The following is a 19463-nucleotide window of genomic DNA, read 5'->3' on the forward strand; positions in this document are numbered from 1 at the left end:
ATATTACTATTGTTGATTGGTGTAGTATTTTGTATCTTATCCTTAGCTTGTACCCTAATTCGGTTTATTGTGGTAATGGAATAACCCCTGTTTAAGAATCTGCTAGTTAATATTTGTATTTCTGAGTCCAAAGCAGAACCCGTCGTTGAACATTTATAGGCATTAAGAAATTGATTAAAGATAATCGATCTTTTGTAGGTGAACGGGTGATAGCTATTATAATGTAGAAGCATACCAGTGTTTGTAGGTTTTCGATAGATGCTAAATTGTATTTTATTCGAGTCCCGGGTAAGCATGAAATTTAGAAAGTTTAATGACTTTGTATCCGTATCCTCCCTTTCCAATGTAAATTTGAGTCTAGAATGAATATTATTAAACGAATGTAAAATGTCTTGGATAGTATTACTATCGGTAATAACGAGAACATCGTCTAAATACCTCCCATAGTATGTGATACTGGTTCGAAAAGGTGTCAAATGTATCTGCTCAATTGTTGAGAGATAGATCTCTGACATTAAGCCACTCAGGCTCAAACCCATTGGTAATCCAAAAATTTGTTTGTACACCTTGTCTCGAAAGGTGATGTAGTTAGCCTCAACTAACAGTTTAATTAAGTGAAAAATTTCCTTAATAGGTAGCTTCATATAATTAATCGGTGTCGAGTTTTTATTTAACATATCCCAAATAATATCTAATGTGTATTCAACGTTTACATTCGTATATAATGAAGTAACATCTAGTGAGAATAAATTGTCATTGTCACCGAGTCTACAGTCTTTAAAAGCTTATTAAATAATGTATCGTAGTTCTTAATCCCAAATCGTATTACCTGTCTAAAGGGTTTTATAATGTTATATACATGTGTGGCTAAGGATGAAAATGCCGAGTTCCTGTAGGAAACATAGGTCGAATAGGAAACCCAGTCTTGTGTAATTTTACCTGACCGAAAAGTGCAGGAATATTGTATGTTCTGGACTTCAATTCCTTTAACTGAACCATAGTAATGTAGTCGTTTTTTCAATACGTGGTTAACGTTTTATTGTATTGATTGACCAAATTGGTAAACAGTGCCGGGTCTACTTCACGATAAGTGGAGGTATCTGACACAACTGAATCTAACTTATTAATATAATCATGTTTATCTAGTATTACCACTGTATCTCCTTTATCTGCCCTCTGTATAATAATGTCCTTATTTCCTCGAAGTTCTCGTAAAGCTGAACTGTCATGTGTATTCAATTTAGGAAGTCGCATTTCTTTTATGTTATTCACTACTTGGTTAACTTGTTGAATAAATACATCTTTTTGTGGAACATTACGAAGTCCAAATTCAATATCAATTACGCATTGTTTTTTTTAGGCAGTTTTCGAGGTGGTAAATTATAATTTAGTCCTTTGGATAAAAGCGAACTGAACATTAGCTGCAGATAAGAGGTGAGATGCGATGTAAAATCGGCAACTTCATCTATGTGCTTAACTGTATAATTTTCTTGTCCAGGGTGAGACAGCTGACTGAAATTTGACAAAACTGACTAGAGAGAATTTTTCAATTATGCACATTAGAAAAAATTTAAAAAAATTACCACTGTCTGCAGGATCATCCACAATGGACCATTCCTCGACTGAAAACAGTATCAGGCAAATCACAAGATCAATTGAAGAATATGAAAATTGCATATCAGTGTGCATTCCAGAATTAATAATGCTAAGATTTCTTATCAGCAAAAGTTTCAATCAGTTGACCACATCTATCTAATTTATGGGATTCCACAAGGGTGATGGCAAGAGAAGTCCTCTAACAGACAGAGAGGGGGAAGGTAGCCGTATTTAAAATTCTTATAGATCTTTGTAAGAGGTATGATTTGGTGGAAGACTTACTGAAACTAGTGTTAATGCAATCTGAGTAATCAGCAACAGCTTCAATTTAGTTCTGAACAGAGATCTGCTTGGTCAGGATTTATGAGATGGCTACACCACCACCACCACTGGCAGCATCCAATGTATTGCAATCTTGTTAATGGATAGAATAGTTCTTTATGAAAGTAGAAATTTGAGAAGTTCAATAAGTTTCCTGCAGATAGAAACCATGAAATTAATTAAGTCCTGAATAGCAAACAATGTTTCCAAGAAAGCCTCTGCAATTTAACTCTAAAATAAAAGGTATTACTTGAATTCAGGCAAGGAAGCTATATCCAACTGTTTTTTAGTGTGGCTGGCTTATGCCATTCAGACTTCAGTTTGTGTTTTTTTTTTTTTGGGAAGAAAGGTCAACCACAGTGTCCATATCTTTTGCACATATATTTATAGAATCAGATCTTCCTGTCTGGATGATTCATCTGTATCCACCGATGTGACTTGAATATTCCTTGTTGAATTGGACTATGTGATGTAGTAGCAATCACTGGAGGAGGAGATATTGTTGGTATTGTAAGGGGAGTATTACTTGTCTGATCAAAGTGCTAAGGGACATTTACCTGTTGCTGAATAGGACAACCTGACCCCACTCCAAGATTGATATGTTTGAAAGGACTGTAACATCAATTTGAGAGGTCACTGATATTTTTGGGCAATACTGGCATAGTTATGTTTGGATATACTGGTGCAATTAGTTTCTTGATAACTTTGTTTTCAACCTTATATTTTACAATTTTTTTCTTAGTTTTTCCTCTTTCACATGTCTCATAGTATACAGATCAACTGCCTTTGCAGTTGGGGCAGTTACGTCTGTCGCCAAACAATCCCAATGAATGTGATTTGGGACAAACTGGGTTTCATCTACATGTTGTTTGAGAGTGACTATACTTGTTGCACTTATATAACAAATCAAGGGACTGGAAATACAGGGACAAATTCAGCAAATAGATAACCTGATTTTACTGGTGGAGTAGATTTGGGATATTTAAGGTAAGAATCATATTCTTCGTAGGTGTAAATTATTATTATTACTACTATCAGTTTATAAATCCTATAGGATTCACACTCCTGGAGTGAATAGGCTAGGAGGATGATAACTACATACTGAGGTGATAGTTACCAGATATACAAAAGACTACGTTGCAGTACATGCAAGTCCCACATGATAAATATTTACTTTGGTATTATTTATGCTGTATTATTTACACAAGTCTTTATACAACCTATTGTTTATATGAGTGATATTTATAAAATCTTATCTAGAACAACAGCTTATATTAATAGTATCATTAAATTTACTATTCAGAGAGACAATTTTAAATGGAAGAAAGTCTTTGGTGGAGTGCTAGCAGGATTAACATAACGACAAAAATACAAGATAGTCTCTGTTGATATGGACTGGGTGTGCCAAGCCCATACTCACTGTCTCAGGGGCTCCAGATGTGAGCCCCTAAGACAATGATGATGTAATAACAGTAACTAGACACAATCAACTACCCCTTGCACTTGGTACCAGTACCTGTCACGGTGCAGAAAAAAAAAAAAAAAAAATCACATAAAAAGGAGAAAAAGTTCATAATAATAATACAAATTTCAAGAGGCCTTCATTTTCATGTTTTGGAATAATGAGGTTTATAATAACAAGGTTCAAAACTATCAAAAACTGTCAAAATGTTTACCTTTTTTTTGGGGGGGGGGGTGTAATATATCTAAGAAGAATAAGAAATAATAACAAAAACAAATGAAAAAGTAAAATGATATAATAAAAATAATCAAATAAAATAAATAAAATGAAACAGTCAAAAATAAAAACAATAACAAAAGCCTTGCCTAACAGTAAGAATACATATTTTATATACAGTAATACCCCGACTTACGCTACCCCGACTTACGCGAACTCGGAGTTACGCGGTTCTTGATTTTTTTCGTTTGGCAACGCTGCCGCCCACTATCTTCAAGGTCGTTTTTCATATGTTATCGATATACGGTGCGACGGCGGAGAATGAGAGCGAAAGATGAACAAAATTCAACTTTGCTGCTTTTATGTTTTTTATATCAGTGAAGGGGAAACACATTTCACCATAATAACGTAAAAACCAACACAATTCCAGCTATCGGTATAATCGCAAATGCAATTAGATCGAGTTTACTACCAGTTTATAACAGATTTCACTAGCAGAAAGGCAACTGGATTTTTATTGTTTTATGGTAGTAACCCCTTGAAATGTGAGGTGTTAATAGTGTATCTCTGCCTTTATGGTGTTGTTTATTCGGTTGCTACATGCGCGCAGCTTTGTTTATGCGTATCAAGCATGCCTCCTCGTTTTGTAATTGTGCTTTATTCCCTAAAAATGAGTAAAATTCTTAATTAAAAAGGTGTGAAAAGGAAGCGTCCTGGTGAAGACACTGCAGATTCAGAGAGAAAAAGAAAAGCAATTATCGATAAACAGAGGCGGACTGGGTCAAAAATTCTTACCCGGGAAAATTTATAGTGGCCTCATACTATGGTTTATGGCCAAAATCACACTGGCCCACCGGGGTTTCCCCGGTAAGGCTTATGGCCAGTCCACCTCTGTCGATAGAGAAAAAATATGAAATTGTGAAACGCTTTGAGCGAAATGAAAGACCATGTGATATTGCACGTGCTATAGGCCTAAATGAAGCAACGGCGAAAAGCACATGACAATTGCAAACTTGACAGGTTGAAAATTGAAAAGGGCTCAATTGTAAAGGGCTTAAAAATTTTAGAAAACGTAGACTCCAACGAAGAACGCGTTATAGCTACAAAGCAAGGAATAAAAAAAATTATTAGCTTGCTACGAAGAAATTCTGCGTGAAAAAAAGAACGCGCTGTGTCGTCAGACGAATTTGTTAGATTTTATGAAGCCATCGACATCGAAATAACTTTTTTACGTAAGTCATTTGTTTTTTTTTAATACATATTTTACATTAATATGTATAAATAACTGCAATTTTATTAATATTTTTCTTCTAAACTAGTGTTTTTGTTAGTCCTTGGTCCCAATTAAGCAAAATTTATATGTATTTATATGCAAAGTTGTACCCCGACTAACGCGAATTCGACTTACGCGATTTTCGTCGGACCCACCTATCGCGTAACTTCGGGGTATTACTGTATATATATTTTATTTATAAGATAAGAGAAAGTAAGAGAAAAGAAACAACAATTGAAATAAAAATACAGTATATATTTATATTCAATGCATTATGCTGTTGTATATCATTCAATTTAATCTCCTGAACTTCATCAACAAAACCATATGCTCCTTCAATGATTGTCGTTTTTAATGTCCCTATTACATTAGTTTTCTTGACAATATTTTTTGATAATATTCTCACCAATTCACTCTCTGTCTGAAGCAGTTGATTATTACACTTGATGCAATACATTCTGATTTGGCTGCAAACTTCTACGTTGCAATTAAAGTACCTTTTCATGCAGGCTCTATATGTTCTCTTGAGGTTATAAATAATGTCTTGATCCATTCACTGCTTAAAACCAGTGGTACTAAAAGATTAAAACAATTGTCATATATTTGCAAACTTAAATGATTCGGCAGGCAGAATGTATTGTGCAATGATCTTGAACATTAAAATGTTCCTTCCTTCTTTCTGAAGAAATTCTTCTGTACATTCTCAATAACAGTGGACAAAAGACTGAAAATTTAGACCAAAAGCCAGAGTCCCTGATTGGCCTCATAATTGCATGGAAGTTGGTTAACTCCTAAAATATCTTACAACACAACATAAAGTGATTCTTTCTTTGTTTAATTTTCCACCATTATAAGATTCTCCCTTTAACAGAACAATCTTTTGTTTGGCACAAAATTATAAAATATACATCATCATCATCAGCCATTTTCAATCCACTGCAGGATGAAGGCCACTCCAGCAACTTTCCAGTTCCTTCTGTTTTGAGCACTGGCCATCCATTTACTACTCAAAAACTCATGAATTTCATCTATCCATCTCCGCCTTTGTCTTCCAGGTTTTCTTCTAGCTCCTCTTGGGTACCATTCTGTTATTTTCTTAGTCCATCTGTCATCATGTCTTCGAGCTATGTGTCCTGCCCAAGACCATTTTAGTTCTTTAGTTTTGATAAGAATGTTCTTTACTTGAGTTTGCTGCCTAATCCATGTGTTTCTCTTCTTATCTAACAGTCTGATTCCCAATATAATTCGTTCCATTCATCGCTGTGTAGTTCTTAGGTTCTCTTCCATTCTTTTGGTGAGTGCCCAAGTTTCACTTCCATAAGTCATGGTGGGGAGTATACATTGATTCATTATTTTACGTTTCAGACAAACTGGGATATTGCTCTTCAGTATGTGACTATATTTCCTGAATGCTATCCATCCAAAATTTATTCTTCTCTTGACTTCCAGCTATTTATCATTATTACAGCTAATAACTTGTCCCAGATAAGTATATGACTCCACCTTTTCAATTACTGCTCCTTCAATCATTATTTCACTTTCCGTGGCATACTTGTTCATCATTACTTTTGTTTTAGCCATTTTCATCTTTAGTCCAAAATCCTTACTAATTGTGCATAACTGATTAAGATTTTCCTCTAATTCTTTGGGATCGTGGCTTATGACCACAATGTCATCTGCAAATCGTAAATGGTTTAGGTACTCTCCGTTCACATTGACTCCTTTCTGCGACCAGTCTAATCTTCTGAAAGCTTCCTCAAGGGCAGCAGTAAACAGCTTCGGAAATATTGTGTCTCCTTGTCGAACTCCTTTCTCGATTTTAAATTTGCTACTGTCTTTGTCTAGTCTAATAAAGGATGTAGCATTCTCATATATTTTCTTCAAAATCATAATATATGGAGTATCTATGCCTTGTCTTTCCAGTGCCCGAAACATTGCCTTATGCTCTATGGAGTCAAACGCCTTTTCATAATCCACAAATTCCAGGCATAATGGTGTTTTATATTCATTTGCTTTCTCCATTAGCTGTGATATTACGTGAAGGTGATCCATAGTTGAGAATCCTGTCCTAAAGCCAGCTTGCTCTTTCGGTTGATTCTCATCAAGTATTCTTTCTAATCTGTTAGTAATGACCCTTGTGAACAACTTGTAGATATGGGATAACAAGCTAATTGGTCTATAATTTCCAATTTCTGATTTATCTCCTTTCTTATGCAGCAAAACTATGATTGCATTATTCCACTGCTCAGGCATCACACCTTTTCTAATGCACTTTGTGAAGAGCCTTGCCAGTTTTTGTCTTATGTCTCTTCCTCCCAATTTTAACAACTCTACAGTAACTTCATCTTCCCCCGGGGCTTTCCGATTCTTCATTTTCTTCAATGCATGTTCTACCTCATCAGGAAGAATATCGGGTATGTCGTATGTGTTGCTACTTTGCAATCCATGTTCCCCACTGCTGGTATCATTCCCTCACTCCTTGTATAATTCTCTATAGTAGTCTTCTGCTATTTGAATTATGCCTTTTCTGCTGTTTATAAGTACACCATCGCTATTCTTCAGTTTCAGTATCATTTGTCTTTCTGTATTACTGCTCATGGCTGCTGATTTAAATCCTTTGTTTTCCCTTAATGCTTGTTCTACTTTTCTTGTGTTAAATCTTCTTATGTCCTCTCTGAGTCTCTTTCTAATGGCTTTGCATAACTCAGTATACTCAATTTTCTCCCTGTCAGTGTTTTTCTTGCTCTTCATTTGTCGTCTTTGGTTCATCATGACAAGTGTTTCTTGACTAATTTTTTCTTCTTTGGATTTCTGTTTCCCTATAGGTTTCTTGGGCTTTATCACTTTCAGAAAGTTGTAATATTCCTCGCCGATATCTTGGTCCTGAGCAGTCTGCAGAAGCTCAAACTTGTTCTTAAGTTCCAGTACATACTGCTTTTTCTCCTCCTCTGTTATTTCAAAGACCTTTGTATTATTTACTCGAGTCAGTTTTTTCCTTTCCTTTCCTACATCTATATCAAGTGTACATCTTACCATTCTGTGATCACTTCCAATATTTACCTTATTCAGGACGGTAACATCATTCACAATATATCTTCTGTTAGTGAGGATGAAGTCGATTTCATTAGTTGTTAATCCATTTGAACTCTTCCATGTCCACTTTCTGTTCACCCTTTTCTTGAAAAAAGTGTTCATTACTGACAGTCCTTGAGATTCTGCAAATTCCACAAGTCTTTCACCTCTTTTATTTCTTTCACCAATTCCAAAATTTCCTATAGTTCCTCTTTCTGCACTGTTTTGCCTTTTTCCAACCTTAGCATTGAAGTCCCCCATAATAATAGTGTAGTGGATTTTCTGCTCATCTAGAAGACTCTCAATTTCGGTGTACATTTCTTCAACCTCTTCATCATCATGGCTCGATGTTGGTGCATAAATCATTATAATCTTTAGCTTGTACCTCTTAGAAATCTTGAATATTAGTCTTGACACCCTTGGTGATGTACTTTTGAATTCCAAAATGTTGTTTTTAAAATCTTTATGGACCAGAAACCCAACTCCACCTTCACTCCTTTCACTGTTTCCATTGGTGCACAGCAGATTTCCACTTGATAAACTTATAAGTGATTCATTTCTTCTTCTTGTTTCAGACAAACCGATGATATTCCAATTCACATTTTCTAATTCCTTTTCCAGCTCTAATATCCTGTCTTCACCGATGAGTGATCGTACGTTATAACAGGCCAAGTTCAATTTCCGTGCATGGCAGCCTGGTCGTACCCAGAGATTCTTAGCACCCTCTGCTTCCACTCTGATCCTCTCGCTGCCGTAAGAGGGAGAGTGAAAGCTGCTGGGGACTAAGAGCCATTTGTATTGTTGTGCTCTCATTGCTGGAGGGTTTGGTCTTTTCCTCTTCACGCTGACCAGGCGTCTTGAAGAGAACCACTCTACACGTTCGTTGCCACCTAAGTGACGTAACAGGGCTTACCATCGAGAAGGTGTGCGTGAGTGGATTTTAGGGAGGCAGGCCAACCGGACTTCTCCTAAATCTTCTGTAATAGAGAGATATTGGATCCATCAGTGTTTTAGGCTGAGTGTCTGATAACACACAGGATACCTGTTCCCCTCTAAGCCCCCAAAAAAAAAAAAAAAAAACATTACATACACCTATCTGCACCTATCTTTATCTTAAATTGCACCTATCTTTTTCGAGATTAAAAATATCCTTTGGCTTTTATTTTTGAACAAATCATTGTACAGAAAAAAATCTAGTCCGTTGTTAACTGATGCAGATTTGCTGCAAAAATTTTGTGAATCAAAGTCATTCCTCTCTTTATATCTTTAGAGCCAGTTACCATTGCATTTGAAGTCACTAATTGAATGTTTACAAAATTGACCTGATTACTGGCAAATTAGATACACACATTTGTTGGTAGCATTCGAAAATTTTGTTTCAAGCTCATTTTGCAGAAAAAATTAATTTCCAGTTTTTATTGCTGTTTCAGTGTCATGTACTTGATGTTTTTTCCTCTTATTCAGTATCGTAGACAAAGTAGGTAAAGGGATGTTGTATTCTTTTGCAATGTCTGTTTAACTTCATTCCATCAGTCCCGTTAAAATTATACAAGAATAATTTCCAGGCTTAATTCTCTCTGTTTATGCTTCATCACAATAAGACACATGGAGTTTAATATAATTAGCCTTTAAATTAATTTAAAGACAAGCTTCAAAGAGATATCAGTTCAGGTCCTTTTAAAAATTGCACAAAAATTAGATTGTGGATGACAAATGATTCTTTGAACATAGCACACAACAACTGCAACTCACCTATAACAAATGTTTTTCAGAGTGTATTTATGACATAGCTACCATCAACTGGCTTTGTTATGATAAGAGTAAATTAACAAGTCAGTACTGTCTTTCATAAAATGCAAAACCAGGTGGCCACATGCATGCTGGTGGTGGAGCAATAACAGCACAACTGTACCAAGCTTTGTATTAACCATACAAAATAGCATCATTTATTTCTCACAGGGTGAAAACAGACTTTAGCATTAGCATTAGTAGAGGTATATGATGCAAGAAAGCAAGTTTATGCAGCATTCAGCCAAAAAAAAAACCTACTCCCATTTCACCCCTCCATTTGTTCCAAATACCTGTCCAGCTCAGCCTTAAATTTATTTAGGCTTTCAACTTCCACAAAAAAAGATGGAAGTCTGTTCCACCAATCAACTACCCGCTGGCTAAAGGCAAACTTCTGCACATCTATTCTACAACTGTCTTTCCTCAATTTGAAATTTATGTCCTCTCAGGTGATTATAATGAGCAAGAGGAAGAATCTCATCAGCATTGAGCATGCTCAATGCTGACGGCTTTATACACCTCATTCAGATCACCTCGCAGGTGCCTAGTCTCCAGACACTGTAATCTGCAAAACTTAAGCCTTTCTTCATAAGAGCAACCCTTCGTTCCATTCGCTAATCTTGTTGCTCTTCTCTGTACTCGTTCCAACAGCTCTACATCCTTCTTAAAATGAGGCCTCCAGACCTGTATACAGTAATCAAGGTGTGGCCTGACCATTGCCTAACACATATAATACATATTAACCGAATTTTGTAATAAATAAATGTTTACACAGAAAAGCCTATCCTTTGGTAGTTGAACGATATGCACTTCACATAAACAAGAACTCTGTATAAGCTGATTTTGTATTAACTATATTCTACTGTACTTGTAAACACATATTTACATGGCGGCTGATAGCAGCAGCAGGGCATTGGTTAAGAGAATCTGTACTTATACAGATATAATTTGTATTTATACTTATATCAGATATAATTTGATATACTGCATTGAGAGAAACATCAAAACACATATACATGAATATTCAAGAAACAGTTAAAAGAGATGAAAAAAATTGAGAATATATACAACAAAAATAAGAATTAAATGGAATTTAATTCTTATTTTTATTGTATATATTCTAAATTTTTTAGTTTTTACAGTTTTACAGTTTTTGTTATATTCACTAACAAAAACTGTAAAGTAACTAAAAAACAAAATCATATCAAAATTGTTTAAAAAAATTCAGTGTTTTTAATCTATAAAATATTTATAGATAAAGTAAGATAAAGCCCACTAAGATAAAAGTTTTCTATACCTAGAATCACTTTCAGGTTTTACAACTAAATCTTTTGTTGCTGAATGTAATTTCCCTTTAGCACATGACTCACTAGAGTTTGGAGTTAGCTCAAAACTAATGTGCTTATTTTTTTTTTTCACATGAGGTTTTTTTTTTTCTAATGCTATATCACTAAGTGATTCACTATCTAGACGTTTTAGTTTTACTCTTACATCAAACAATTCTTCTTTAAGTGATATTAAAAAAGATGATTCTAAAAGCTTTTCATGGGTTTCTGATGGCAAATTATAATGAAACTTAGTAATTAATGGACATGAAATATTTTTCAGGCAATCTCTTGTTACAGCTCCATCTGAATGTCCCTTTCTTATATAACTTTTCACTGAAGCATTTTGCACAGATTTTTGATGTGATTCTTCAACCACTGGTGAAACACACATTTTCTTCTGGATCATAGAACCTAAACGAAAGAAAATATTTCAATCTTTTGTATAGAATATGTAATAAGATTTAGCAGTTTTATTAAAAGATATATCAATATATATCAACTCGGAGTCAAAAAAAAATTCATTTCAACATGTGCCTAAAATATGAAAAGAACAGAAGTCAAACAACACTTGAAAATAACACTTTTCAACATTTTAACTTAAACAAAAAAATATTTTGCTTCAATTAAAGCTATAAAGTATTTATGACACTAGTAAAATCAACAAGTCCACATTTTCAATTTAGGCCTCAAAAATTAACACTGCTGGACAGCCCTTTAATTGCAACCATTACATCTTCCTTGCAAATTGCAGAATTACTGTAATCTTGTCCATGCATTAGTATTAGTAACATAATTCAAGGAAGTAAACTTATACAGAATGAGCCAAAAAAATAAAAAATAACCCACTTCATTGGCCCATTCCTGCCAATAATTTGTCCATACTTTACATTTATTCCCACTAGAAAGAAAGCCGACTGAGCTAGGTGGGTGGGTAGGTGGGTTAAGTGCCTGCCTGGCAACCCAAAGTTCGCGGGTTCGAATCCAACCTCAGGCTTCGATATTACGACAGTGCCGCACTCTCCAGTTGGACCTCACAGCCACGAAGGAACAGGAAAAAAACTAGTTATTTCGTGTATTGCTTACATCATACGATAAAAAAAAAAAAAAAAAAAAAAAACTAGACAGAAGTTTATCTCAAAATCAATAACTCTTAGGCTGAACATAAATTTCTGTACATCTATTCAACCATTGACTTTTTTGAATTTAATTTTATGCCCTCTTGAGTTTATCAATTTAGAACGAGCAAACATTGTTGTTATTCTTCTTTGTGGTTTTAAGGCGCAAAAGTTGATTTGGCTATATTGCACCTGTCCAAGTTTTGTAATTTACATTTAATGCTGTTACTGATGTTGGTAAATATGGCCAGTAAGGTTTATTACACTAAGGTATGTAAAGAGTTCATTTATATCTGATCTTTCTCCCAAAATGAGCTCAAGGCATTTGCATGTGATTTGAAAGCTGATTGGTGGGCAATTTGATAACATGGACATTCTATTATGGCGTGCTTCACTGTTAGTATAGTCTGACACTGAGGGCATTGTGGAGGATTGTCTTTCATTAGGAGGTAACAGTGTATTAAATGTGTGTGGCCGATGAGTAGCTGACCTCTTCGAGGATAACCTCTTCATGTCTGTTTGGCCGAAAATGATTTCTAGGATTTCGGCATAATTTGTTGTTTGTTTGAGAGTAAACATGCTACCAACATTTAGTTTATTTAACCTTTCTAAAAGCCTTATGCAATTCAATTAGGTCAATACATAGATGCCAAGTTTCTGAGACTGCAATTTACAGAATCCCCATCTTTGTTGGTAAGATATTTTTTTTTATCCCAACTACTCTGCTTGCTTTCTCTCTACACCGTGTCTAATGTATCTCTGTTCTTCCTAGAATGAGGTTTCCAAACTTGTATGCAGGTTTGAAAAAAATTCATGGCATGGTTAGTTGGTTTGGAGTTTATTGCTACATTGGCAACACAGGCTCTAATGCCCTAACAACAGGACTATGAACTGTGCAGTCAAAGAATTTTGAGCTCTTGGAAATGAATGTTTTTTAAAAATCTTGCTTTTTTTTTTTTTTTTTTTTTTTACTTAATTAACATATTAAATCGTGTTCAATAAATAATATATATAATATCGGTGTTTAGATACACCATAGACAACTCTTAAAAACTACAAAGTAGTTGTTGTGGGCATCATTTGCTCTTTCTCATATTGTGCATCATTTGCTCTTTCTCATATTGCAATAAATAATATAATGGTTCTGTCACATCTGTTAGCTTGTTTTGAAAATTTAGAGATTTTGTAAGTTATGACTTAAGATTTTTACAACTTTTGTATCAGAGATTTGGTACGAATATCGTATCTCATAAATAGTAGCGTAGTGCATGGCACTGTTTTATTGTGGTAAATAGGTGGCTAGGAGGGTTCTAATCACATAGGTTGCCAATTTTTTTTTTTTTTTTTTGTAGCTAAGAAATTTTATTTCTATAACTATAACTTGCCCTTCTGTTCATCAGGCTTCTGCAGTTTCAGCCCTCAGTCCAGATGCTGAAGAATTGTTCTGGAAAAAACACCAGCACAATCCCAAAAATCTAGCTCTTTCTCTCTGAGAACACAATCTTGCTTTCTCGCAACATGTTGTAGACAAATGATACCACCACAATTAGCAATCAACAGAAACCGAGCAGTTTGTATGTGCACTGTCAAAGTGATCCCTCTGAGCATTATCCTAAAGTGTCTTCCCATAATAGCTTGCCTACAAACTCCAAGTTTTAAGTTTCCCCGCAGAAACAACAGATATGATAGCATAATAGGAACAAGAAATATGTAGTCTTGTATTATTATTAAGCCCTATGGTGCAAGGAAGCCTGAGGCTTCATCAACTCCGAGAGCCTTACATACCTTTAGGCTCAAAAGTTTTTCTAATAAATCGTCAACTGCATTATTGGAGACTTCCTCAAACCTAATGCAAAAGGGTCTGACCCAGTTCATTTTCTTCTTCTTTGTATTTCACATGCAAGAAAAACTCCTTGTTCCATCTTTTGCTCTCTTAACCAGTACCTGCTCAGGCTTCCCCTTGGCCTCCCTAACCTTATCAGTGGTATTATTACAGATCAACTTGTAGCTGTTGTAGGGTCCAGTACTTTTCATCGCTATGTAAGTTTTCCATGCTGTCTTTTTCTTTTCTATTAGACTAGCTAGCTCCATATTCATCCATTCCAACATCCTCCTCATGCTATATTTTCTTTATGGTATTTAAGTGTTCATGACTTCCATGATTATTGCTTTGAAGGTATTCCATGATTCTAATATATTTGCTGTTCCTATGCAATCTGCTCAATTAATAGATACCATGTGGCACCTTACACTGCCATAATCCCCATGCCTTTACCTTTAATTACTGCAACATGTCTTGCATCATCTTCCAACCAACAAATGCGGGTTCATTACCTGCCAATGGTTCCTGTACTTTAAGCCCTGCGATGTCATCTGATTTATGAGTAATGATGAAGTCAAGAATATTCTCGTCCCTAATATTCTGATACAAATAATAATCATTTAGTTCAAGGGTTGGCAACCTTCTTCTGCACAGAGGCCATGTCTGTGAGTGGACGGCAGGCTACATTCATCTCTATGGCTAATAAATGAAGGTAATAATAATAAAACATAATAAACTAAATGGGCATTAGTCAGTTGGGTTCTTAACTTGCTCTTTGTGTACTTCATTTTTGAGAAGAGTTGCTAGCACACATAAGTACTACCGAACATTGATGCCATTTTTTTCGTGTGATCTACCAAGTTTGTATATTTCTCAGATTCAAGAAGATATTTCCTGTAGAACTCTAGTAGAGATATGCCCTCTGCATGAAATTTGGATCTTAATAGTTCACTGCACTGCATCTCTATAAGCTCCATTTGAACATTTTCTAGTAGGGTATCCACTTCCATGTCAAATGGCAAACAGCCTGAAATCGCCTGTGTGAGAACGAATGTTAGCAAAACGGGAAGAAAACTCAGTTTTCAACTCACACGTCACAGTCGCAATTATGTTGGCGTCTGTTGGTTTGGCCTCCTGGAGTTTAGGGAAATGAGCATAGTTTGATTTCTCAAGATGGCATTACCACAGTCGTAATTTTGTTTCAAAGGTGACGATGTATCCACACATCTCATGTAACAGCAGATTTCTTCCCTGAAGCTACAAGTTCAGGTTGTTTAAATGGGATAATAAATCCACCAACAATGTGAGATATGAACACCATTTGGGATAACGAAATTCTGAGGCATTCACATGATCGGGTTTACTGCCTCACCACTACGTCCATCATTTCCTTCAAATTTGAAGATTTAGCACACAATGCTTCCTGGTGGATTACGCAGTGCATTTTTTGGACTTTGTGTTTAATTCCGAGGCTCTCCATGTATCTTTGAAGCAGAGCCACAACACCTTTCTTTTCTCCAACCATTGCCAGCGCTCCATCGGTTGCTATACCCATACTAGCTTTGATAGATCCAGCTTCGTGTCTTCAGTACACTTCAAGAATGTCTGCTACTGCGGTAGTGCCCTTGATAGGTACCAATTGAATAAACTCCTCAAGAACGTTGGAAGTTGAATTTACTCCACGTACAAATACTGCAGGCCTCCGTAGCCAAGTGGTCAAGAGTGGAAGTGCAGTAGCACATGCTCTTTGAGTAGACTGGGGTTCAAGCCCCTAAGTGCTAAATACGGTTCATCTGCCAATCTGCACTGGACCAGCGTGGCAGATTATAGTCCATTCCCTCAACATAAATTTTTGAGGAGGCTTTCATCCTGCAGTGGACTGATAATGGCTGCAGTTTATCTTTTTTTTTTTACAAATACTGCAAGCTGAGTGGTGTCTTTGGTATCTCTACTCTCATCAATCACTAATGAAAAGAACTGGAAATTTTGCAGTAGTCCTTTAAACAATTTTTCACATCCACTGACATTTCTTCTATTCGTCGTGTAACTGTTCTTTGCAGAGAGACTGACATTTGAAGTAGTCTTTTTCTCGGGACATAGAATGTCTGCAACTGTCATCAAACACTCTTTTGCAAAATCCCCGTCAGTGAAAGGCTTCATATTTTCTGCTATCAACATTGACACCGCGTAGCTCGCACATCTATTTCTTTCTCATTCTGTACTTTGTTTCTTGAATACCAAATTTTGTTTTTCTAGGCTCAATTTAAGTTTATGAAATTCATCCTTCCTTGCTTGCCCATTAAATTCACTGAATTCCGGATGTTTTGTCTCATAGTGTCACTTGATGTTGAACTCCTCATTCACAGCAACTTGCATATAACTTGCATGGAAATTAGGCATATGGGCATGCCAAAGTGTTGTGTAAAAAAGTATTTTTCTGTCCAAGTGTCTTGGAATATTCAGCACTCAGAATCAACCTTCCTGCGTTTTGTTGCCATTGGAGTTCGCTGCTGAAAAAAAAAAAAGAAGAAATTCAAACATTACTATCACTATAACTATTATTACAATCATCATCATAATCATAGCTGGCATTTTACCCGTTGTTACAAAAAGTAACAGAAAAGTATATAATAGCTTAAAAATAATGATGAGAGTACTTTTACAAAATTTATGTTCTCACAAATCAGCAATCTACTTTTACGCCAATTTCTGTTACAAAAGGTAACAGAAATTGATATGTCATAAATATTATTTATTATTACAAAGTAATAATACAAAACTCATATCTCTAATTTTAATTAAACAAAATTTAAATTATAATTGGAAGTGAATAAGATAACGCCTCACAGATTAGCTATAAATTACACCACCATGCCACAAGTAGAAAATACAAGAAACACATGCATGTATAACACACAAAATCACACAATTCCGAGGAATCCAAATTAAGGAGTCCAATAATCTAAAATTAAAATTCCAGATTAAAAATTTATTCTCTTTTCTCCTATTTTAGGGTATTCATGAATGGTAATATGTATTTTAAATTGTAAAAACTCTTTTGTAAATATAGTATTTTCTGTGGTTCCAGACTTTCCGGATACCCTGTATATTTATATATGGACTCTTAACAAGTTCAAATCATTACAGTTGATTAAAATACTGCAGTTCTACATTAGGCCTGAGATAGAAATATTTTTTAGGACCACTGCAGGCCAGGTGGATATGATATTTCGTTTTGGGACTGCAGCCAAATTATTTCAAGTGGCAGGCCAGATCCGGCCCATGAGCTGCAGGTTGCTGACCCTTGATCTATTTTAGTTAAAAATATTGTTCCTTATGGGGACTTTCTCCTCCCTCTTTTATTCAAATCATTTAGGGGCAGATTGAAGTCACCCATAATAATACATTCACACTTGCTTGCCCATTCCATCTGCACACAGACTCTCATTATACTCTTGTGGTCTGTAGATCACTCCATTCTCGTTATACCTTTGCTTGAGTCTGGGTACGAGGTTAGCCTGTGCAGACATTGCTCCTTAAAGCTCTTCAAACAGAGAAGTTTTTCCTGATTTATTTTCTGCTTTATTAGTTTAAATTGTCATATTAACTTATTTTCTAGAGTAGCTTTATATTCCTAGTTACGATACTTAGTTTAAAGTTTAACTTAGACAGAGATTTCGTAGATATTACTTAGTATCGGTAACGGTATCAAATCCACGTGTCACAAATTGAACGAGAGGTCTTTTAACCAAATTTAGTCGATTTATTAACCAATTGTTATATCAAATTATCTTCTATAAGTAGATTATAGACCTAGTCAGGATCCTTAGTTTATTCTAAATTGAGATAGCAAGATTTCGAAGCTAATCAATACTTACGAGTCCGTAGAAATACCGTTCGTGAATTCCCGCCATTTTTACACGATAGCATAAGCTTAGTGTAGTATACTGCATAATATAATATTGTCAATTAATCAGTAAATCTATTAATCTTGATAAACTTTATTGTCAATTAAATTGTATTTTTAACTCTATATATATATATATAACGACTTAATCGTAACAAATAATTAATACATAACTATAGTGGTACACGTGATACGGAAGTTGTATAAAGGGAACACTAGATACCGAAAAAAAAAAAAAAAAAATATATATATATATATATATATATATATATATATATATATATATATATAACATAACTGTTTTGGGATATAACTTAAGGATTTAATTTTTGTTTTAAATTTTATTGAATTAAATTGGAATCATGACTCTGACCAGAGCAGCAAAGCAAAAGGCTCAAGCTAATGGGAGTGCTGTGGTTCAGGGGAGAACTGAGGGGGGGCAGTTGCCCTCTGAATCACAGTCTATTAAAATGCACTGTTTGCTTGATGTTTGCGGAGCAGTCGGGTATGGGACATGATACTGCCAAGGGGGATGTCTTTGTGTGTGCACGATGTAAGGAGTGCAAGGAAATCAGGCGACAACTCAGCGTTGTCATGGGCCTTTATGAGACCTTGAAGGACAGGGTGGATGCCCTCGAAGGAAATAAATTGAGGGGCCCATCAAGCTCTCAGCTGCCCACATCAACGCCAGAGCTTGCACTTGGTCATCAGGCAACACAGGGGCAGCCCCCTAGGCAGAATGCACTGGTCCCACAGGAACTAGTAGTTGTTGGTGACTCTATTGTCAGGGAAACGGGGAACATGCTTTGTAAAAAGGATAGGTGGAATAGAACCAGGGTATGTCTGCCAGGAGAAAAGGTTGATGACGTTGTAGAGCGGATATCATCTTTGTGAGAGATGTCATATACTCATCTTTGAGTATATGATGAGAGCCTTGTCGATCAATTCGGCCCTGGAGGGATTGTGCAAGGCTCAAGGGGTAGAATTTTTTTCAGCCTGGACTGTACTTGTTAACAGGAGAGATTGCTTCTACAGGGATGGGATACACTTAAATAGAAAGGGTGCAAGAATTTTTGCTGATGCTGTCGAGGCAGTGTTAGGTGGGTCGGAAAACTGCTAGTTGGGGGGGGGATACAAGGACTAATAGATTAACAGTAGCCACTGGCAGAGGTGGAAGTGATTCTTGCACTGCTTCTATTCAAATGAGCAGAAGTCTGAAAAACAAGATGCAGGATATTTCAGAGACTGCTGGTAGTCATTGCGTTACAAGTAAACACATGGGTTGTGTTAGGGTAGCTAAGAATAGAAACAGGTGCATGTATACCTGAGTGTACACCAATGCTAGGAGTTTGGTAAATAAATTTGATGAATTTGAGGTATTGCTCAAAACATCAAAGGCAGATATTGTTGGGATATCAGAGACGTGGTGTCACACAGATATAAGTAATGCGGAACTGGAATTTGGGGAATACAATGTATATAGAAAGGATAGACAGGACAGGAGGGGAGGAGGGGTTATGCTATTAATTAAGAAACACATAAAGTCAAAGGAAGTGAAGCCAG

General features: G+C 35.7%; 1 protein-coding gene across 1 annotated transcript in view; it reads right to left on the minus strand.

The window, feature by feature from the left end:
- Positions 1–19463, minus strand: part of Orc1 (origin recognition complex subunit 1) — a 699813-nt gene that overhangs the window by 483987 nt on the left and 196363 nt on the right. Inside the window, exon 5 of the mRNA XM_090372377.1 lies at positions 11026–11467. Within this exon, the coding sequence (XP_090228503.1) occupies positions 11026–11467 (442 nt within the window). The remainder of the gene's footprint in view (positions 1–11025; positions 11468–19463) is intronic.

The sequence above is a fragment of the Mastigoproctus giganteus genome, chromosome 4 (genome assembly GCF_048544385.1).
Source record: "Mastigoproctus giganteus isolate SK-2022 chromosome 4, ASM4854438v1, whole genome shotgun sequence".
Taxonomy (NCBI): domain Eukaryota; kingdom Metazoa; phylum Arthropoda; class Arachnida; order Uropygi; family Thelyphonidae; genus Mastigoproctus; species Mastigoproctus giganteus.